Here is a 24378-nt window from a genome sequence, read left to right on the forward strand (position 1 = left end):
AGGTTCAGATTTTTTAGCGAGAGAACATTCTCCAGTGATTTAATCTGAACAGGATACCAAGAACTTGTTAAAAAATACATATTAAAAGACTCGGCATATTTTTGGTCCCCTGTTGTTTCAGTCACAAAAACCTCAATTTATAAGAAAATTTCGAATAATCACAAAATTCTTTTTTTTATTTATTTTAGTAGGTTATTTTACGACACTTTATCAACATCTTAGGTTATTTAGCATCTGAATGAGATGAAGGTGATGATGGTGAAATGAGTCCGGGGTCCAGCACTGATAGTTACCCAGAATTTGCTCATATTGGGTTGAGGGAAAACCCCAGAAAAAACCTCAACCAGGTAACTTGCCCCAACCGGGAATCGAACCCGGGCCACCTGGTTACACGGCCAGACACGCTAACTGTTACTGCACAGGTGTGGACACAAAACTCTTAGATATGATATAATTAATATAATAAAATTAATGGAAATTCATTCTTCTTATGTTGCAAAGTATTTAAATCAGAATATCTCTAATAATAATTTTGTATCAACAAAAGCCGCCCTAAATAAGGGTTCGGTAGATTAGCCTACTAATCAATTCACAATGAACAATGATTAAAAACAATTATATATGTGACAATTTGAAAGAAAAAAAAACATTAAGATAAACGATAAGAAAACATAGGAAATCATTTACAATAAAAGTTTCTGAAATCTGACCTACCCTGTATTCCCAATACCATAGGGGCTGAACCCATCACAATTATCTATCTGTCATGACGTAATGAATATTATCTATGGGTCAAAAATGAATTAAAATCCGACTTCAAATCAAAAGAATCTACTGTTGGACAGATTTCAGAAAGAGTTGCTATCAAAACTAAGGGAATCCAGGTAAAGGCATAAATTCCGAAAGTCAGTCATACAGGAATATTATAACTGATTCATGCTTACTATGATCAGTACACAAATTTAATGAAGCCTTGTAAGAAACGACATAGTGACGACAACTAAAATGACAACATAAAAAAATTCGAAGAAGAAGCAAAGAAACTATTTGATATATGCAGTTGCAAATGCAAAAAAAAAAAAATTAATACTGTAGGCCTAATTGTGATAAAGATCTCTGTGTTTCAAAACAAGAAAGAATGTTTTACTAGGGCAAAGAACAGTATTGGACTTGTTGATTTAGTTACCACTCAGAAAGAAATGAAAAAGAAACCAAGAATAAATTTTAACTAAAAAAAATAAATGGGCTGAAATAGAATTTTTGTCATATTTTATGTAAAATATTATATATTTTGTCCTTTTGGATTTCCTCAAAAATACTGTATACTGCAACCCCAATTTAGAGTCTTCCAAATAAAGTTTAAATATGTGATTTTACAGCAATGCATTAGCTATGTAATGAAAAACAAAATAATAGAACAAATATACAAAGAGACAAAGAAAATATAATTTTAAGAAACTTCAAAACCCTTTGGGGCGCCTCAAAAATTAAACATAGAAACTCCATATTTTTTCACATTCCTAAGTTAAGTAAAAATACAGATTTTTGCAACGACAGTAGAACTTGGTTATAGCGACCTCATTTTGTGCGACACTTTGCCTATAACGTCAAATGTTCTGTAGTTCCTACTAATTCCCCTTAAGACATGCTTTTCTACCTTGCTCAATACGACAAACGCATATGTGTCTACCTTGCATATAACGTCATTTTCAACTTCAGTTTGGAATAAGATTTTCTAAGAACCAAAGTACGTATTTTAAGAAATATTTTGTTGAAATCTGACCCTGACAAATTCTTTAGTCTCCATCTGTCATAGACCTCTGGAATGCAGGTGGATTCCCCACCCCATTGTAACCTGCCCGAATTCATGCGGTATTAGATCAGTTTGACAGGAAGTTTTCACTAAGTGCACTCATTTTAACGCAGTATGGCCACTAAAAGAAGTGAGTGACGCTTTAGAAGTCATTAGAATTATGAACATTTCTATAAAGCTAGGGAAGGGAGCAGTGAAATTGCAACTGAAATTATGAACATAGAACGTAATTTAGCCCTAGAAAGTGTGTATTGGGAAAGTAGAAGACAACAGAGTAAAATGACTGATTACTTCACTTCTAATTAAAGTAGTTTGGTGAGTACTGAACAAACTGTTTTAATACAGAATACTGTATTTATAATTGTAGGCCTACGTGTATTTTATTATGTTCATTGTACGCTTAAAAGTCAATACATAAATCTAAAATAATTCTAATTAAGTTTGTTATTTTTCATTTTCCACCTACTAGATTGATAATGTGAATCTTGGTTACTACGACACTCGTTTATAACAACATAATTTTTAAGGTCCCTTGGATGTCGTTATAACCAAGTTTTACTATATTACATTTAGGAAAGAGATAAAAAACAATTTCATGTATAGATTCTCTCCACCCTATTGGTTAACCTGTGTTTATGTTGGCTGGCTTGTACTCATGAGAGAATGCCATTGGTCAAGTATACACAAATAACAACAGAATGTGTAATATCGACTTTACATATTGTTATTGACATACATATCGATATGCATAGCTGTTTCCATTCTCAAAAATCTTCACGTTCACGTTCCCAGTTTATTGTGGACCAGCCTTTTACTTTTATATTTTTTTATAGCAGTGGTCTGCAGGTTGTGTGTTTGTGACGTCAGAGCAAAGTCAGACCAGATGAGCGCCTGAAGAGGACCACAGCAATCGCGCAGTGGCAAGCTAGTACAGCAGAGTTGTATAAAATCAAAACAACAAATTTAAGGGACTCACTCAATGGTTGAGGCACAGACAACTGTGCTGTAGGTGTTTGAGGCAACGTTGCTGCTGGTGCAGGTTGAGTCGGAAGTGGACGGGGAGGTGGCTCAGCTACAGTTTTTGCTCCACCACCCAGCCAATCAGGTAGTGACTGTTCTCCTACAGCCATCCTCTGCCGTCTCTCAGGGGACTCAACAAACGAAGCCTAGTAATGAAAAGCAAAAGTGTTCAAGAAGTCAGAGATGCAATTCAATGCATGAATCAATTCATTCCTAGTCAGAGGATAAGTCCACTGCTATCATGATTATCATGCACGACGCGTGACCACCACTGATGTTAACATACATGTTACAAGTTATTTCATCACAATTTTTATCCAGATTTTCCCACAGTTAACAGTTAACTGAGTGGAAATGTCTTATTAATGAATACCAAAAATCCATTTTTATTTACCAATTAAATAAGTGTAGGTAAATTTGTTATTGTTTTCTAATGCCAGGTGTTTGACAATAAAGTCATTTGACCTCTTGCACTCCAATATTTTTCAAAGATACTGTCATGCTCAGCCACTGAAGCACAGATTTTGAGGTGTTCCGAATCCATTTCTTGGTTTGAGTTACACAATGGGCAGTTAGGGGACTGGTATATTCCGATTCTATGCAGATGCTTGGCCAAACAATCATGGCCTGTTGCCAATCTAAATGCAGCTACAGACGATTTGCGTGGTAAATCGGGAATCGACTGTGGATTATGATGCAGAGAGTTACATTTTTTCCCTTGAGATTGTATGTTAGCGGCCGGGAGAGATATAAGAAATGGGTGGAGGACCCGACGCTGCAAGGCATAAGGGATAGAAAAAGAAGAAGAAGTAGAAGAAGAAGAAGAAGAAGAAAAAGAAGAGATTGTGTTATCAAATTTTGTTTGTTGAAGTCTAAGTATGTAGATTTAATAAACCTTTTCACAGAGTAATACGTCGATTTAGTAACAGTTCTGTAAGTAGCAGTGCTGCCCTTCTTTGCTAAAGCATCCGTATTCTCATTTCCCAGGATTCCACAATGGGATGGTATCCATTGGAATACAATTCTTTTATTGAGTGTCATTAATTGGGAGAGCATTTTAGTTATTTCTGCTCTTTGAAATGAAGGTGTGTGTCTAGAGACTTGATAGAATAGCTGCTTTGAAGTCTGACAATATAACTTCATTTTTAAATTTACTGATGTGGCATAGAAGATTCCTGAGACTTTCACTTATTGCAATGATTTCTCCATCAAAACTTGTTGTTCCATATCCAAGAGATCTCTAAAGTGAGAAGAGACGGCAAGTAACACCTGCACCTGCACCTTGTTCCCTGGAGATCAAGGATCCATTGGTGTATAAATGAAGCCAGTTTTGTGAAGGGTACCTAATAGTAATTGTCTCTGAAGACAATTGTTTCATTATTTCAGTGTTTACTTCTGATTTCAGTATTTCTTGTGTTAAATTTAGATTATACTCTATATTTAATAGAGTTAAAGGGTTTGGTTTAATTTGTAAGTTTTTCTTTTAAATTCAGGATGTTGATTTTCTCTTTTAATTCTTGAACCATAGAGATGAAATTTTTTTTTTTAGTTTTTAATCTACAGAGAGGGCTGTATGAATGCCAATTGTTTCCTGGTAATCTGATAAGTTTTTCATATTGGATCATTTTGATAAAAACTGAAGACAGTGAATTTTTCATGAACAATGACGACACATCAAATTTATATACACACAAGAAAAACTTGCAAAACAGTAGGATTATAAGTTTAGATGCCTTAGATGGTAGCAAGTCGAACTCATGATTATGACTGTTTTGCATCTGGGCGTGGGTTCGAATCCCACTAGGACTAATTATCTGGCTGAAGTTTTTCCAACGTTTCCTCCAAGTGTTAGGCAAATGTCAGAAATTCCATGGAGTATCCTAAGACTCACTCGCCAAATACCATCGACACTAAGTAACCTAGTAGTTGAAACAATATTGTTAAATATCAAATTTAAAGAATACACCTTTGTGTGTCTAAGAAGTTGATACTAACTTTGAATCATATTCCTTTAATTATTATGGAGAAAGTTACAGAAGAATGGAGAATGTTATACAACGCAGAACTGCACACATTGTATTCTTCACCTAACATAATTACCAATAACAAACTTACTTACAAATGGCTTCTAAGGAATTCAGAGGTTCATTGCCGCCCCCATTTTTGCCCACCATCGGTCCCTATCCTGAGCAAGATTAATCCAGTCCCTAGCATCATATCCCACCTTCCTCAAATCCATTTTAATATTATCCTCCCATCTATGTCTCGGCCTCCTCAAAGGCCTTTTTCCTTCCAGCCTCCCAACTAACACTCTATATGCATTTCTGGATTCATCCATATGTGCTGTAGTGTTGTGGTCTAAGGCATCCTGCCTAGGACTCGCGTTACGGAATGCGCGCTGGTTCGAGTCCTCATGGGGAAGAAATTTTCTCATGAAATTTCGGCCAGTGTATGGGACCGTTGCCCACCCAGCATCGTGATGCACTTGGGGAGCTACGATAGGTAGCGAAATCCGGTTGCAAAAACCAGCTATAACGGCTGGGAGGATCATCATGCTAACACGATACCTCCATTCTGGTTGGATGATCGTCCACCTCTGCTTCGGCATGTGGGTGTGAGGTCAGCAGCCGGCTGGTCAGTCTAGGCCCTTCACGGGCTGTAGCACCACGGATTATTATTATTATTATTACAATTATGTTAGATGAAGAATACAATGTGTGCAGTTCTGCATTGTATAACATTCTCCATTCTTCTGTAACTTTCTCCATTCTCCTCTTACTGTTAGCCCCAGATATTTCCATAAGCACCTTATTCTCAAACACCCTTAACCTATGTTCCTCTCTCAGAGTGAGAGTCCAAGTTTCACAACCATACAGAACAACAAGTAATATAACTGTTTTATAAATTCTAACTTTCAGCTATTTTGAGAGCAGACTGGATGACAAAAGCTTCTCAACCGAATAATAACAGGCATTTTCCATAATAATTCTGTGTTTAATTTCCTCTCGAGTATCATTTATATTTGTTACCGTTGCTCCAATGTGCTTGAATTGTTTCACCTTTTCAAAGCACAAATTTCAAATTTTTATATTTTCATTTCGTACTATGTTCTGGTCACGAGACATAATCATATACTTTGTTTTTTCGGGATTTACTTCTAAACTTATCTCCTTATTTGCTTCAAGTAAAATTCCCGTGTTTTCCTTAATGGTTTGTGGAGTTTCTCATAACATATTCACGTCATCTGCTTAAACAAGCAAACATCGAATAGAGAGTTCAAATAAGTTAAACTCAAAAGAATAGTGCATAATCCATTTTTACGAAAGAGATTCAGCAAGTTCAGACATTACACTTTTTTTTTTTGTCACACAAATAAAGCAAACTAATTTTGCATTTCCAGTAAAACTTTATATTCATTCTTCATATTAAACATGACATGCTCTTACTGGAGCTGGAGCTGCAGCTGGAGAAGATGCACTGGTGTCAGAAATACCAAGCCAATCAGCTGTCTTATGACCTGGATTACTATAAGATGATTGACGACCAGGATTTTCCTTTTTCGGTGATGGCGAAGGGGAGAAAATTCCCAGTGGATCTGGAAGAGCAGCTGTTCCTCCAGAGTTACGTCGAGAACTTTGGCGACGACTAGGTACTGACACAGATGGGGAATAACTTCCAAATGACACACCACTTGCAGGCTGTTGAACCTATTAGAAAAGAAGAAAAAGAATTGAATAAAATTTGTAGTCTCTAACCATGACCTTCTAGAATCTAATTTATAAATAGGCACAAATACTTAAATCTTCCAAGACATTGCAGCAATAAATCTTTGTAGAAACCCAGCTTCAATTAAATGTGAAATTAGTTTTAAATTAAAACAGAACAAAATGATACTATTGGGATAACCAGGACATCATTATAAAAAGAACAGTTCTATTCAATAAAATGGGACAAATGGTCGGTCACCCTACTTTGGACATAAAATTTTCTTTTTGTTCATCTTTATTTTTTAATAAAGTGATCGTTTACATGCATAAAATCTATTATCTGGAGTTAACAGCTTTATTTCAGAAGATATGTTTAATATTTTTTGCCTAAAATTCCATCACCCTCAACTGGGTTTGAATCAATGACATTTGGGTTCAGAAGCAAGCATTATACCTGCTAAACCACTGAAAATGACTTATGTATAATCAAAAATAAAATCTGTTTTGATTTGTATGCAATATGATAATATATCATCATTACCTGTGACTGTTCTGGCATATTTCTTTTTCCATCACTTCCGGCCATTCTTTCTCTACCAGAAGGCTTCTTTCCCAATAAATCGTCTAACATGGACCGTGATGTAGTGTCTATTAGAATTAGATAAAATAAGCAGTTAGGTACCAAACCTAAATATGAAAAATGATTCCATTACGTTTTAAGACCATAAAAAATACGTCCATAAACATCCATTTAGGGTGTTTTTCGTCTTTCATGTCTACACATTCACGTAATTTAAATCTATCAAAACTAACTATTCATTGGAAGATAAATTTAAGGGTATTTTAAGACATAAAATTAAAGTTTAAAAAAACAGTCCCCAAACATTTCAAAATACATTCATTTGCATTTGAAACTCTTCTGTCCAGAAAACTTCAACTATTCAAACAAGATATGCATTTGAATTATAACTTTAAAATTGGATTAACTGAAATTATTATTAGAGTTGAATAGAAATACTGACACATTCATTTCATTGATTTCATCCTTTGCATATTATAAGAGAAAAAGACCTAGGTCAACTTTTCAAAGGATCCTGTTGACATTCAAAATGGCAGTTCTCCTTCCTTTTTTCCCTGCTTGCTTGCATCTTCCAACATGGATCTCTCCCATGTTTAGTAGACTAATGATGGACTAAAATAAAGTGCAATTTTCTTTATTATATGAAATACAACAACTACTATAATCCCGTCACTCTTATTTCCGGCAGCCAATCATGTTGCAGGTCGGCTACATTTAAACGTGTGCGTCTTGTGATTCGCTGATGAGGCTCGATAAATACTTAATATAATCGCCCGCCATTTTGGCTCTTTCGTTGGCATTCGCAGAAAGCATACGAGGACGTTATTTGCCGCTCAATTATTTGCTGAATTACAGTGTGTTTGGTTTATTATCACAGGAGCTACGACATGATAATGATTAACGGTGTGGCAAATAGATTCCTCGTCTGGTAGCTCGGCAACGAAAGAACAAAAATGGCGAACGATACTACCTACCTAGACTTCATAGAGCCTTCACTTCCTAAGACGTAAGCAAAGAGGAGGAGTCACACTGGGAATAACAGTGTCGTGACTATAAAATATAAACTAAAAAAAATTACGGATGCATAGCTTTACTACCTTTATGCAGAACTATGTGTGAATACGAAACAAGGAGAATACAAGAACAAAAAAATAAAATAACGAGAGAACAAGGGGAATACAAGGAAAACAAGGGGAATATAAGGATAACAAGGAAAATACGTGAGAATAAGAGGCGCACAAGGAGAACAAGGAGAAGACAACGAAAATAAGGGGAAGACAAGAAGAACGAGAAAAAGACAAGGAAAACAAAAGAAAGACAAGGAGAACAAGAGAGGGGATTCCATTTTATATGATGGTCAATTCCAAAGTTATCCCTATATCTAATAAGGAGAAAGACACAGTTCTACGACAGAAGAGAAATTCATATCAATTCACATTTAACATGTTCTCTTCACGAAATATTCGATTTGGAAATAAAATTCTACATTCTACAATATGTTGAATAAAAAATAATGATTGCAATTTACCATGCATAAAACCAAAGATGTAATAATTGCATTACCTTCAGTATTAGATGAACTTTTTCCAAGTAGCTCATCTAGTTTAGATTTTGGCTGGTTGCCTGTATTGCTGCGCTTCTCCCTGTCAAAACCCATTCCTGCCAGAAGATCTCCACCATCATCATCATCACCTCCTCCACTTCTACCACTTCTTTGCCTAGGAACAGGTGATTTCTTTGGTAGTTTTACTTCTTCAACTAAAGAAAGAAACAAAACAATATATAGTACGTAAGATTTCTCTGTTAATCAAGTTTACTGCTTTTATTAATTCCAAAAATTAAAAACGAAAAGAGATTAATGCAATGCAGAAGGATACAGCTATCAAATCAGAACAAATGAATAACAGTAAACTTTTCGAAGGGAATGCAAGGGGAGAAAGAAGGAGGGAGGATTAAGTGCACACGTTCGATAAAATAATAAACAAACAATAAAACATTTAAACTCTGAAGATTTTGGATTCAATATGCTGTACACCCATTTCGGTTTATGTATCTGTGAGGGAAGAATTTATAACTAACAAGCAAACATTCTGATGGGGGCAGATAAAAAAGTTATTTTTTTTTCTTCCACCATGTTGATAATGTCAAAACAAGTGCTTATACAAATTTTTGCCACTCGAACGCAATTACGAGGCCGTCCAGAAAGTGATTTTCCCTCGAGCCGTTTACACAAAAAAACACAATTGCATGGAAAGATTTATTGAAATAGATGCAGCAATTGTTGTGCTATTTGTAAACATATCCTCCACTGGAATTGAGATATTAGTCATAACATTATATCAATTTTTGTATCCTTGTATTGTAGAAGTCAGCCATCTGGGATCGGAACCAGCATTTGAAAGCCGTCTGCACATCTCTGTCGATCCCATGATATGACAAATGTCTCAATTCCGGTGGGGAATATGTTGAAAAATAGCTCAACAATTGCTGTGTCTATTCCAATAAATTTTTCTAATGAAATTATGTTTTCTTTTTGTTAAACAGTCCTTGGAAAACTTATTTTTTACAGCTCTCATAATTGAGGTCGAGTGACCAAAATTTGTATAAGCACTTCTTTTGACATCATTAACATGGTGAAAAAAAAAATTAACTGTTTTATCTGCCCCCATCAGAATGTTTGCTTGTAAGAGAAAAATTTCCCTTTCCTTACAACAAATTTAAATATAGTAAATTATACGAAAAACAAAATTCTGTGCAAAAGTTCGATTCATAGTAGTGATACTTTTTTCACATCCACTTGCACACCAAAAGGAATTTTATACATTTACGTTGAAATTGACACAATGACTTTAAAGGTTTTGGCTTTGGAGATCAACAGCAAATACCCAAAACCCAATGGCTAAGAACATACACAGATAGCTCACAAATGCATGGTTATCCGAATGCAAGAACATAGATATACAGCTGCATCTTCTCCTTTTATAAACCCATCAGATCATACAAAACTGTATTTGATGGAGAAATCGAAGCCATTTGAACAACATTAAACCAACTTCTACTGCATCTTGAAAAATTCTCCAAGACTATTATCCTGAGTGATTCAAGATCCGCCATAGAATCAAATTAGTGCAATTGAGTCTGCTGCATCAGTGGAGATTCATGACTGCCATGACACTGAGGAAACTCAAATTGGCTCAAAAGAAATTTGTATTGCAGTGGATCCCTGGGCATTATCAAATTTCTGGCAATGAACAGGCAGATGCATTAGCAAAAAAAGCTGCCATGCTCACTAGTTGCTTGAAATCGGTAACATCTTACCACTCCTCTAAACTCTACATGAAGAAGCAAATGAAGGAGCAATACCTCATGAGTTTAGAATCAACAACACAACCAAGCCCTGGAAGACTTCCTTACATAGCACACCTGACTGGTCAAGACAAGAAGCTGTTGAGAAGTTACAGCTACAAACTGGACACGACATTCTTGCCAAACACCTGTATCAGTTAGGGTTATTTCAAACGCCCACCTGCAAGCTCTGTAATCTGGATGAAGATATGGACAGGGACTACTTAATGCACTGCCCAGCTCTTTGCAGAACATCCGAGACCGGAAAATATTGGGAAGCCAGGATCAAGATAATGAATCAGTTGGACAATTGATGACTTTTTGTTAATGTTCCATGCCATTAGAGAAATAAATAAATATTTACGTTCTTATATTATAAAAGTTGCTTAAATACTAATTAAGGACGATTGACCTGCATAACATAATAAAAATATGAGAATATATAAAAGCATTTACTTACTTACTCACAAATGGCTTTTAAGGAACACGCAGGTTCATTCAGTCCTCACATTAGCCCACCATCGGTCCCTATCCTGAGCAAGATTAATCCATTCTCTATCATCATGTCCCACCTCCCTCAAATCCATTTTAATATTATCCTCCCATCTACGTCTCGGCCTCCCTAAAGGTCTTTTTCCCTCTGGTCTCCCAACTAACACTCTATATGCATTTCTGGATTCGCCCATACGTGCTACATGCCCTGCCCATCTCAAACATCTGGATTTAATGCTCCTAATTATGTCAGATGAAGAATACAATGCATGCAGTTCTGCATTGTGTAACTTCCTCCATTCTCCTGTAACTTCATCCCGCTTAGCTCCAAATATTTTCCTAAGAACCTTATTCTCAAACACCCTTAATCTCTATTCATCTCTCAAAGTAAGAGTCCAAGTTTCGCAACCATACAGAACAACCGGTAATATAACTGTTTTATAAATTCTAACTTTCAGATTTTTTGACAGCAAACTAGATGACAGAAGCTTCTCAACCAAATAATAACACGCACTTCCCATATTTATTCTGCATTTAATTTCCTCCCAAGTATCATTTATATTTGTTACTGTTGCTCCAAGATATCTCAATTTTTCAACCTCTTCAAAGGATAAATCTCCAATTTTTATGTTTCCATTTCGTACAATATTCTGGTCATGAGACATAATCATATACTTTGTCTTTTCGGAATTTACTTCCCAACCTATCGCTTTACTTGCTTCAAGTAAAATTTCCATGCTTTCCCTAATTGTTTGTGAATTTTCTCCTAACATATTCACGTCATCCGCATAGACAAGAAGCTGATGTAACCTGTTCAATTCCAAACCCTCTCTGTTATCCTGAACTTTCCTAATGGCATATTAAAAGCATTGTGGGATTCAAATCATGTTCTTTCAATAGCATTCCTGCTCTTCAGTTTACCTCATCTAAGACAATGAACCAACACAGAAAACTAGTATTCTTGTCTCAATATGCTACAAGTAGGTACATTAGAAAGCTCCCTCTGCTGTGTAGGAAACAAACTTCGTTTACTATGGTGCTCAGAAAGTTTGGTAATCCTCAATGAAGGTCACACCAATCTGTGAGTGTCAGTTGCTAGTATTACCATCTGTTTTTCATACTAGGACGATTTCTGAGAATATTCTACTCGCAACAAAGGGAATTTTCTAATGCACTGTACTTTGGAAATTGCAGACTTGTACTTAGGTATTTTTTGCTGTCAATCATGCTTAAAATCGAAGTGAATGAATTTAGCTATAATTTCACTATAACAAAGTAGTCTAAATGATTGGTTGATTGGCAAACTTACACGTGTTAAATTACATTAGCAACTGTGGCTTACAGCTGTTTCGGTGCTTCTTCACACCATCCTCAGAGCCTACTAGATCTCGGCGTCATCTCGAACTTCGCTGCCTGTTGTGGGGGTGCGTTTGCATGTTGAGAAGAGTTGAAAAGTGAAGTCAAATAGTGTGTGTGTTCTGAAATTGATTTGTGTGTTGAGAATTTGATTGGGGTGTGTTTTGGTGTATGTGTGTATTTCATATTGTTCTAGTGTGTTGAGTTTTTGGTTTTTGGGTTGTATGTGTAGGATTTCCATGTTTATATTTATGTTATTGTATGTATGGTTACATTAGTTATCTGTTCGGCGTATGTGGATGTATTGTGTCCTCTGGTTATTGCTGCAATGTGTTCTTTGTGGCGTGTTTGGAATGATCTGCCTGTCTGTCCAATGTAGTACTTGTCGCAACTATTACATGTGAGTTTGTATACGCCTGGGTGGTTGTATTTATTTCTTTGTGTTTTTTGTGTGTTGAGATGTCTTTGTAGTGTGTTTTCTGTTCTGTATGCTATGTTGTATATCTGCTTTCTGACTGAAGATGCGATCTCATGTGAGCTTTTGTTTTCATATGTTAGTGTGATGTATTTCTTGTGTTCTTGTGATTGTGTTGTGTTTTGCGTGTTTTTGTGTTTGTTAAGTTTTTGTTTTGTCTTCCTTATGATGTTGTCTATTATGTTTGGATTGTAACCGTTTTCTTGTGCTATGTATTTGATTGTGTTCACTTCTTCATTGTAGTGTTGTTGGCTCATGGGTATGTTGAGTAATCTGTGTACCATTGTTCTGAATGCAGCATGTTTGTGTTGTATGGGGTGGTTAGATGTGTTGTGTATGTGTGTGGTGGTGGTGGTTGGTTTTCTGTATATTTTGAAGGTGTGTTTGTTGTCAATTTTTGTTATGGTGATGTCTAGGAAATTTATGGAGTTGTTGTTTTCAAGTTCCAGTGTGTATTGAAGTTTTGGGTGTATTTTGTTTATGTATTGGTGTAGTTTGTGTATTTGTCGTTTGTTTCCTTTGTATAGTATGAGTAGCCTATTTTAAGTCTGTGAAGTAATAATAACTATTATTTTATTAAACAGCAGTACAACTACCATGTTCTGGTGTTCTGTTGATCGGTTTTGTAACTTCTGGAACCTTCTTCTCCGTAGACTGGGGATCTTGTAAACCTAGCCAACCAGATGATGACTCTTTATCACGTGTAGGCTGTTGCTTCTTCTCTTCTTCCAATCCAAAGAGTTCAGCTATAACTTTTGCCTTGTTCTGTTTATTCTTGGGCTCTGGTTCGCTCAGTTTTACATCCTGCTTAGCAGGGGATTCTGTCACGTCACTTTTGAAAATATCAGCCTTCTTTTTCTTATTAGAAAAATCATCATCTTCATCCGATAACAAGTCACCCAACGGATCATCAGCATCAAAATCTGGATAAAGGAAATAAACTTTCAGTCACATTCTTGATGTACACCGTCTTTATGTAATGCATTGCATTAAACATATTAATAGAAAACAAGTAACTTATTTCAGATTCAACATCGTCATTAAATACAGTGAAGCTTTGATTACACTGAACAACAAGAATTTTGCTCCGACTTAAAACAATGCGTCCCTTATGGTTTGATGCACGCTGAATCCGAAAATGCATCTCTTTTCATCGTATCACGTAAGGTTTTTAAGGGGAGACTCCACTGAAAATCATGAAAATTTTCCAAAATATATTTATTGGCTATTTCACTTATTTAGAATTTATATTTTCATACCCCAAATGGATTTAATTCAAATCTGATTACAAATATGTTCATTATTTTTTTTAAATTAAAGCTGTAAGGGGACGTGGCATTTAAAGAGATGTCAAAATTATTTTTTCATCAAACAATTCTTTCTTACAAATTTCTGATTACAAATTTAGTAACTTTCTGTTCTAAAGTTGGCTCCCTGAAGTTATTAGATAAATGCAGTAGAGGAGAATTTTAACAGTTATGTGTTACTTAAATATTCATTTTACTTTGAAATCCATTTTTCCGTAAGTTTATTTTTATTGATTCAACACCAACTTTTTTATGCCAGATATTAATCAATCTGTATGAAATTTTTACTGCAAGTATTTATGAGTTAGCTGCATGTGTCTATGCATTTATTTTGTAATAAATGCTGATAGTTTATTTTATTAATTTTTCTTTCAATGAATTATAGGAAAAATAACATTTTCAGAATTTCAAAACAATTTTTGAAAGTGAATAAATGAGATATTTCATCAATTGAATGCATATAAATGTTTCTCTTTGTCTTGTGAATGTAATCGAAAAAAGGAAGCTTAAAAATTGAGATCTTCTACAAAAAACTTGAATTTGAAAATATTTCTAAAAAATATATATAAAAAAATTAAGTCAATCAAAAGCCGAAAACATTTGGGAGTTCAAAATTGGGATTTTATTAGTCCTTTACATAATAAACATGCTGTCAAAATTTAGTTGAAAAAAAAATGATTAGGAAAAAAGTTGTCGTTTTTAGTGGAGTGTCCCCTTAAGATATACTATGACTTCACTTTTCGATAAGTGCTCCCCCAGGAAACATCGGGCACGGATTGGGTGTACAAACCAAAACAAAAGCTAATGCATTTTATGGGTTTATGACTTATTTCCGGTTTCTTATGGTTGCTGACATGTTCTTTTGTACTTATAATAAATAAACAGATGTTGGTTTTCAGTATTTAAAGGTAAAGTTTACCAGTTTGAGTGAAGGGAAATTAAAAGAGGGCATTTTCATCGGTCCACAAATTCACAAAGTTACAGCTGACCCTTTGCTTGAGGAAAAACTTTTCGTTACAGAAAGAATGGCATGGCGCACTTTTTTCAAAGATGTTTGCTCAAAATTTCCTTGGAAATTCTAGGGCAGAGAACTACATAGAACTTGTGGAAACCATGTTAAGTGCATATGACAAAATGGAGTGTAATATGTCTCTGAAAATACACTTTTTACATTCTCATTTGGATTTCTTTCCTCCTAACTTTGGAGCGGTAAGCGACGAGCATGGAGAAAGATTTCATCAAGAAATATCTGAAATGGAAAGGTGATATAAAGGAAGATCATCATCCAGCATGCTTGCAGATTATTGCTGGTTACTTGGAAAATACAGTCCCGCGTCTAGTTATAAACAGAAGTCATCCAGAAAATTATTTTAAATGTAAGCTCAAATTCCGAAATTTTTCTCATTATACGCATGAAATATTTTTATTGCTGTTGTGTTTTAAACTATGCAACATAATTTTTGTATCCAGTACACATTTTTCAAGTATTAATGAAGAATTTTGAATCCCTAATGTGTTGTAATTTCATCAGTAACAGTGAAAAATTAAAAACAAATAAGTTTTGTCATAAAACAATTCAATTAATTTTCCCCGGAAAAAGATACGTGATGGGGCAATTTGGATTTTAAATTCAGATTTAGGGCATACATATTAGTAATATTCACCTATTTTTATTTCGAAGCAAGGCAAAAAGTAAAAATTTGTTGTTCAGTGTTATTGCTGTTAATACATTCCAAAAAAATACAAAGATTATTGGAATGATGATAATCGAATCATTTGAACCCATGTTATAGCAACAATTCATTCCAAAAATAAAATATAGGCACATGTGAACATCTGTATTCTAGTTACAGTTTTGAACAAAATTATGTACACTAAAAATATATCTCCTCAACACTTTTACAGTGATTTAATTTAATAAAAGTGATTACTTCCATTACATTTCTCATAAAACCGAATCCCATTATTGGAGGGACATACTTTATTTGTAGATTATAAGCATGGTCTACAATGATCAGTTCACAATCTTTACTTAATAACAAAAGAATATGACATGGAAATTTCTCTGGATTAAACAGGAAGTCATGGCTAAACAACGGATTTCTAGTTCTATATCTATTTTGTTTGCTATGTCCTAGATGTATGTTATTCAGATGTCTCTCTATGTTTCATGATCACAGGACCCTCCTGTTAAAATGCCTAAATGAACCATAAACTTCTATAAATGCCTTAAGACTATGTTTGTGCCTGGAAAGCGTCTTTTTAGTATTTTGAGTATATTTAAAATAAAAATACTGGTACTAAAAATGCAAAAATGCCTAAAAACAAGATAAAAAATGCTATTTAAAATGTACGAAAATTCTCGTACAGACAAACACTGGTCTGGCAAGTTCGTTCCACAGAAGCAGAGGAAAAAAATATTTTACCTAATTTTCTGGAATGAAGTTCGTTTGGAAAAGTCCATCCTAGCATAAAAGGGGTGGTAGGTTGTTCAGATTAGGCAAGTGCTTATAAATTAGTTTTTGCGTCAATGCACCCCCCTTTATGCGAAATGAAATTGACCAATCAGCAATCAGTCTCTTTCACTGACAGAATTTGAGTCTTCAGTTCAGTAGCACTGCACCAGTTTACTAAAATTATAATTATTAATTGTTAATTTTATATGAATTCCTATAAGTTCTAAATTGGATTTTATAAAGTCCTAAATCTCTCGTTTTTAGCACCTAGAAATCCGTTTCCTAATCATGCCATTCATTGGAAGAAACATTAAAGATATAAAATTTATATAAATAACCAAATTCTAGAACAAGTCTTCACATTCAAATATTTTAGTTACAGCCTCAGTTATTCTGCAAAACAATATTTGCAACACAAAATAACAAACTATATAAAAATAATAGGAACAATAAATAGTACTGTAGCCTATATTTAAAACATCTACTATCAAGTGACAAACTAGGCTGAAACTATAGAAGATTCTGGCCACGCCTATTTTTGTCTATGGCAATAAAGCATGGATGCTCCACAGAACAGATGAAAGGAGATTAACAACTGGAGAAATGTGTTTAATGCACAGAACAGATGACTACACAGTCATGAACAATAAAAAGTCTACAGACATCTTAAAGAAACTCCAATAGAACCAGTAACAGATTATGTACATCACTATATAAAATCCTGGAAAGAACATGTTTGCCAAATGAACAACCACAAGAATACCACAGACGTTGCTCAAATATGTTCCTTGTGGCCAAAGACATGAAGGGTGAGTAGCACGACAATGAAATGAGACTGTATCAGACCAATACTGGACTAGATGATGAATCAACAATCAATCTTCCTAATGTATCCAGCTGTTTGCTGACAACATAAATTTCACTATAGTCCACTGTAGTATATTCAGTTGTTGTTTTTCACGAGAAATGAGACGTATTTTGATCGGTGTTCATTATAGATGCCTGTTGCTAGCAGCCAGAGTTGGGGTGTAGTCAATATACTAGATGATGAAGAAGATGACATATTAGTTTGCCGACTTTGGCATTAATAACTGGTACACTCTTAGATCCCTACATCACAAGGATAGTGGGCCTACAAGATGATACAGAATGCTATGATCACGTACAGAAACAAAAAGCTCGTAACCAAACAAATGATTTACCTCACATTGACTGCAAGCAAAGATAAATTAATTAATTAATTAAATAAACAAATAAATAAATAATTAAATAAGTAACTAAGTAATAACTACGTTAATAAGTAAGCAAGTAAATACTTATGTAAGTAAATAAGTAACTAAAAAAGCAAGTAAATAAATACATACATAAATAAATAAAAAATAAGTAATTAAATAAATACATAAATAAGTAAATAATTAAGTACGTAAATAAATAAATAAGTAAACAAATAAATAAATAAGCAAATAAGTAAATAACTAATAAATAAATAAATAAATAAATACGTGCAGACATAGCCTAGTTGCAGCAATACTTTTCAGTGTATACTCCTACAGGGTGATTATTGTACTGCAGGACTCCACTCCGCGGTTCATGCGGCATTCGCTGGTAGCTTATCAGTGTCTGCCTTGCATTTCATACGCGCTCTGTTCCGCAGCGTAATAACCTCCCGTTAGATATGATACAATATGATGCAATATGATAAGATATGACATGATACAATATATGATATGATATGATATTTGATATAGGCCTAATTATGATATGATATGATATGATATTTGATATGGGCCTAATTATGATATGATATGAAGTATATATGTGTTATGATATGTGATATGATGTGATATATTTCATGTCATCAATTATATTCATGTAAAGTGGACCTCACAATTTGGTAATAATCCCTGATTCGTAAATGTTCTAAAAATGCTCACCTCCAAAATCAACATTCTTCTTTACTGACTTTTTAGTATCGGACTTCTGGAAGGATGACGACTTCTCTGGGAAATCGAAAGTCACATGAGATTTCTGAGACCTTTCTGCTTCTTCTTCATGTGCAGAAGTCTACAGAAAAATATCACAGCATTACCAAATGAAGTTTCTACGAAACGCAAAACAAAATATTTTCTTATCTTCTACAAAGAATTGCAGACGAAGAAAAAATATTTTTCAAAATAGCACAAAATGTTTGAATTGCATCAGACAGGTTAATTTCCAGCTGTAGAGAATTTATAGTAGAATTAATATTACCGGTACTTCAGACTTCTGACAGGTCGCTAGCCGCATGGCTTATAGGTCTGCTGTCATGGCAACCTTACCAATTTCCTGCTACTGCTAGGAGCTGGTCAGTCAGTAAAGTGTGGTATGTTCGATAATGTGTGCGCGTGTGTGTGTGTGAGTGTCTGTCGTGTTGTGTGTGTACGCGTGTGTGCATGCGAGTGTGGGTACGTGCATGTGCAGAGACTTGCAGTCTTGTGTCGCAACGACAGTACTTACTTTTAAAGCAGATTTGACTGAAGTTTTTGTGACAGGTGTCCGCTTTTTACCAAGTGAAGATCCAAAGAGATCAGCATCCAAATCATCAACATCCTAAAAGTATAAAGTAGCTTCCAATATAATGTATGTATATTAGATTACTGAGTGAACATAGTAAAGAAATCACAATATGGCGATCCAGCTTACAGCTAAAAAGCTTATGCAGACAGCTTGCTATCAATGATACACTGCACCAACTATTAATGTAAAATATTAATAAATATATAACATCATTTACTCATTTTAAATTGAGAAATGAGATGCTGAAACTGTCTCCCTTCTTCTTCTAAAAAATCCTCACATCTGTTTAAGAAGTGATGTGTAAGAAATGGAAGCAATATTTTGCAGAAGCTAATATTCAGTTCTTGCAGAGTAGGCCTCTGTAGATTCTTTTTGTATAATTTTTCTTTCAATGTCAAACACACAATTTTGAATGACGTCTCAACAAATCAGTTGAACTGGTATGGGCGCATGCAAAAGATGAATGGAGACTGACTTCACAAAAGTATATTCGAGTGGTTGCCAGAAGGAAGAAGGAACAGGGGAAGACCAAGATGGCAAGATGGGGTAACAGGCAGTGATGAAACCAAGGAATTTGGAAGCTGATGTGTGGCGAGATACAGGAAAATGGAGAAGGACAATCAGAAGATGTCAAAGACATTGAAACCCCGATATATATATATATATATATATATTTCTTTCAATGTTTTTTTGTTTTACTTGGTTATTTAACGACGCTGTATCAACTACGAGGTTATTTAGCGTCGATGGAATTGGTGATAGCAAGATGATATTTGGCGAGATGAGGCAGAGGATTCGCCATAGATTACCTGACATTTGTCTTACAGTTGGGGAAAACCTCGGAAAAAACCCAACCAGGTTATCAGCCCAAGCGGGAATCGAACCCGCGCCCGAGTGCAATTCTGGATCAGTAGACAAGCGCCTTAACCGACTGAGCTACGCCAGTAGCTCTCTTTCAATGTTTCCGAGACATAAAAGTCACAAGGGGTCTCGTCAAAGGATCGAGGTTAAAACTAAACATTGTCTGAAAACAGAAGATTATAATCAATTTTGCAGTCATGTAAAGTACTTAAAATCCAATAACAAAATTCACATCTGATTACATCATCAGGCCGTAGTTGTTACACCATTGTAAATTTCTAAAGTTTTAACTTCGATAGTTTTGTAGAAATTCGCAAAGAACTGTAAGACATAACGATTTCCTACAAAAGATGACAAAGTGAATTTTAGTGACATTTTCCAAGCAATGTCTAATGCCATCCAAATTTTCCTTGGCGGGCATAGTATGTCGTTGTCTTTTTCGATTTTTATCTGTAACACTTCCTGTTTCGCAGAATTTATTCTCAAGGCCTGGATGGTTTTACATCTTTCCTAGAATCGTCATAACTACACAGGTCTAACACATAATTATCATAATAAATCCTGCTGTAAATTATCATGCTAGGCTATATTTGTGTGCTAAAACTCGGGATTCTATGCAACACAGGTACATGATGTTTTCGAATGAAAAAATTACCTAAAAAGCATGATTTTTAGTAGCACGGTATTTATGAAAATTTACAGATTATAAGGATATTTTTGTCTGATTACAATAAGTCGAAAAATAAGAAAAAGTGACAATGCAATATAACCTATGTATCACTCAGCTACGTTACTAGTCAGCCATGTAATCCATGGAAGGTGAAAGGAACTGCCCACCCTACCGCATTATCTGCTGGCTTGGTTGTCTGAGTGATACCTTATTGGTGTCACTTGTGAGGTTCAAACCTGTCTTCGGACAGTTTAAATAAAAAAAAAAAAATCACTTGCAGCTATCCACTCATTTAACCTTATCACAGTCCTCAGCCTCCTGTCACTTAGCTATCCTCTTCACTAACCCACTCTAATCTTTTCACAGTCCTCGACTTCTTTGTCATTTAACTACCCCCTCATATAATCCACTCAAAATTTGTCACATCTTTTCTTTGCAACAGTTCATTTATTAATCATGAGTAAAAACACCCTCTCAGTAAGGTATCATACTGCATTCGGTTCTAGAATAGTCTACTCACGAAAAAGCACAAAATAGGTAGGTCTAGACCTATATAGGCTAATTGATAAATTTGGCACACTGGTTCCTTTAGCTCTACAATCAGAAAACACTCCAATTCGTTTCTGACAAGCATTAGTAGCAAAATACACTTCATAATGTTATCCTTCACACAACAAACTTTTAACTCTACATTCGGTGGTTAGCACAAGAGACCAATTGACAGAGATAATATCAATTCATTATTTTACAGGTCAAAGAAAGATCTAAAATCATCATCTTATTCTATTGAAAACGAGAAGCGCTCAGGGGCTTTCAGTATTAGGCTATATGAAATGATAAAGTTCTATTTATATGCAACTGGCTTAGATATACCTACGGTACCTACTAAGTGGAGGAGAAAAGAAGACAAAAAGAGAGGATAGGCCTAATTTAAAAATGTATCCAAACATGTCTTAGGCTAGTCCTGTCATAACTTACAACAACAATGGAAAATGACAAATGTTCTTAGAAGTAAGAGCTCAATCAAATGTATGCAGTGTGTATTTCTAATTGAAAACTTACTGACAAAGTAGATATAAGTATTGTCTGTTGGTCCACTTGTCAATTTCTTATATTTAAAATAAATATACCAACCTCCACCATCTTGGCCAACTCTGCAGGATCCACATCGGATATCTGTGAATCATCATCACTTGCAACTTGGTTTGCCAAGTCTCCATAGAAATTTGCCATCTCTTCATGACTGAATACTTTTAAGAACACTAGTTCTTCGACACAATACAATCCGTTTAATCGAAATTATTTATCAGTTTTCTTCACAATAACATTTCTGAGCATTCTTAAAGGTAACGATTCCCAGCGCTGATGTATTGACGAGCCGTATTAACTCCAGATATATTTAAATAAATATTATTCACAATTCCAGTAACTAATTCAAAGTGAGGTTATGTTCCATACTACATGCTAAATTGGCCCAGTCTTGCATTAAAGTGCTATAATTACACAACTTTATATATAATTATTGAATCTGTTATTAAATTACATTATAAATATGTAAGACACGCAAGGAATACTGACAAATTGCACATCAAACTATCGTCGTATTGCTACACACACATTCACGCAACACAATTTGTTTATGTTCACAGTCCCATTGATCATACAATGAACCAAGTCTATTCGTGATCTGTGAACCAAGTTGACAGTTAATTTTATATTTATTTGAAATTATGAAATATCTGAATAGGCACATACTACCTTTAAATTATTATTTTACTGAAATTAAGGAATAGTAAATGATGACCCTTATTGATAATATTCTCTTGTTTAAGGATCCTTATGTGAAAACATGTTTGTAGGTCCTACAGAATAAAAAATAGCACCTGAGGACACCTCTTTCCTTTTCTTCAGCAGCTATTAAGTCTTTCTTGCACAGAACCCGTGACAACTATTATGGCAAGGGTCACTCACTGCTTTTATATGTGGTCATTTAACGACAATGAATCAACTACTGGGTTATTTAGCGTCTATGGAATTGATGATAGCGAGATGGTATTTGCCGAGGATTCGCCATAGATTACCTGACATTCGCCTTATGGTTGGGGAAAATCTCGGGGGGGGGGGGGGGACCCAACAAGATAATCAGTCCAAACGGGAGTCGAACCCACGCCAAAACGCAACTCCGGATTAGCAGGCAAACGCCCAGCTGCCTGAACTACGCTGGTAGCTCTGTCATTGTTATAAGTGATGAAAATTTTCCCCTTAACATGGAACATTTAAGTGGGCATCTATTTCGGAAAAATGTCCTTTGCCATTTCTGTAATAAGCTATTTTGTAAAGTAACCTCTCATCTTATTGTTTAGCGGGAGCACACAGATGCAACCCTCAACATATCATTATTAGAAACATTTAATGAAGTCTGGACATCATATAATTTGTAGGCTATTAAATTACATTGGAGTAGTGGCTTTAGCAGCGGATGCTGCTGCGATTATTATTTGAATATGTTAATTTGTAAATCATGTACTTGGTATTGTGCAATTTGGGTATTTTGCATGAAATATTCTTAAGAGATCTCCACTAAACACACTTTGCAGAAGTATCACACATTGTTTTTTTTTTTCTCCTTTTTTAAATCAGTTACGGTATTTAATCATGATGTATCAACTAGGTCTAATTGGCTATCTAGCATCAGTGGAATTGGTGATAACGATTTGAATCTGAGAATTTTCCATGAAATTACCTGATGTTCACCTTCCAGTTGGGGAAGACTGAAAAAAACTCAATCACCTAACAGACCCAAGAAGAATTTGAACTCATCTCCAACGGGCGAAGTCCAACCACTTGCAACTCCTGAGACTACACTGGTAGCCTAATTCTAGAGTTTATACCATGCCTTTCTCTAGATAATAAACAACTTACTCATGAATGTAGTGACCATCTGCTCATCATATTGAACATGATAATATTTTCATGATGGAGAATTTGTCGAACACAACTATAAAAACATTTGAGAACATTATGTTTGTAGAGAAAGAACTCCTATTATAGCACCTAACATCTTGTTACATCTGACTTGTTATACTTACACCCCAATTATGATACAACTTTTTGTCAATAAAGCTACATGTTTCACTGAGTTACAAGAGTATTTTTCTACATTCTTAGAAAGGAATATGTGAAACATGAAGTCATTTAACAACACTGAGAAACTGTCAGTTCAAGTAACGTCAATTGAATAGAGAGATAGAGAGAGAGAGAGAGAGAGAGAGAGAGAGTGCGTGTGCGTGTGTGTCTAATGCTTACCCATGCTTATTTTCTGTGTAGTTCATCCAAAGATCGAGTTTTATCTATGCTGTATATGACAATACTCATATCATTATTATAGTGTTATTTTTAAGGCATGAAACAATCTGCAAAGAAGCCACACCCAGAAAGCATACAGTATATCTTATGGAGATAAAATACATTTGATTGTATTTCTAAGAAAAATCAGTGTATGTCAAGTAATCTATGGCGAGTTGTATTCTCTCGAATAATCCCTGCACTGCACTTTTGAAAGGGGGGAAATAAAAAAAAAATACAAAAATAAAACTTTCAATAAATATATTCATAACAAATTATAAACACTTAAATAGAAATATAGTTCAGTCAACAATAAATTTTAAATAAACTTTATCTTGGAACAGTACGCATTTTGAACCCATCCTATGAACACACGCACTGCATGCACTGGATCG

At 34.9% G+C, this 24378-nt stretch overlaps 1 protein-coding gene across 1 annotated transcript in view; it reads right to left on the bottom strand.

Moving 5' to 3' along the window:
• Window positions 1-22285, bottom strand: part of twy (twitchy) — a 61313-nt gene extending 39028 nt beyond the window's left edge. Inside the window, exons 1-8 of the mRNA XM_069846025.1 lie at window positions 21773-22285; window positions 19048-19140; window positions 18486-18615; window positions 13385-13711; window positions 8684-8878; window positions 7082-7188; window positions 6280-6540; window positions 2790-2979 (exon numbers count right to left, since the gene is read on the bottom strand). Coding sequence (XP_069702126.1) covers window positions 2790-2979; window positions 6280-6540; window positions 7082-7188; window positions 8684-8878; window positions 13385-13711; window positions 18486-18615; window positions 19048-19140; window positions 21773-21871 — 1402 coding nt within the window. The 5' untranslated portion in view covers window positions 21872-22285. The remainder of the gene's footprint in view (window positions 1-2789; window positions 2980-6279; window positions 6541-7081; window positions 7189-8683; window positions 8879-13384; window positions 13712-18485; window positions 18616-19047; window positions 19141-21772) is intronic.
• Between the last annotated feature and the right edge of the window lie 2093 nt (window positions 22286-24378).

This window comes from Periplaneta americana, chromosome 14 (assembly GCF_040183065.1).
Source record: "Periplaneta americana isolate PAMFEO1 chromosome 14, P.americana_PAMFEO1_priV1, whole genome shotgun sequence".
Taxonomy (NCBI): Eukaryota; Metazoa; Arthropoda; class Insecta; order Blattodea; family Blattidae; genus Periplaneta; species Periplaneta americana.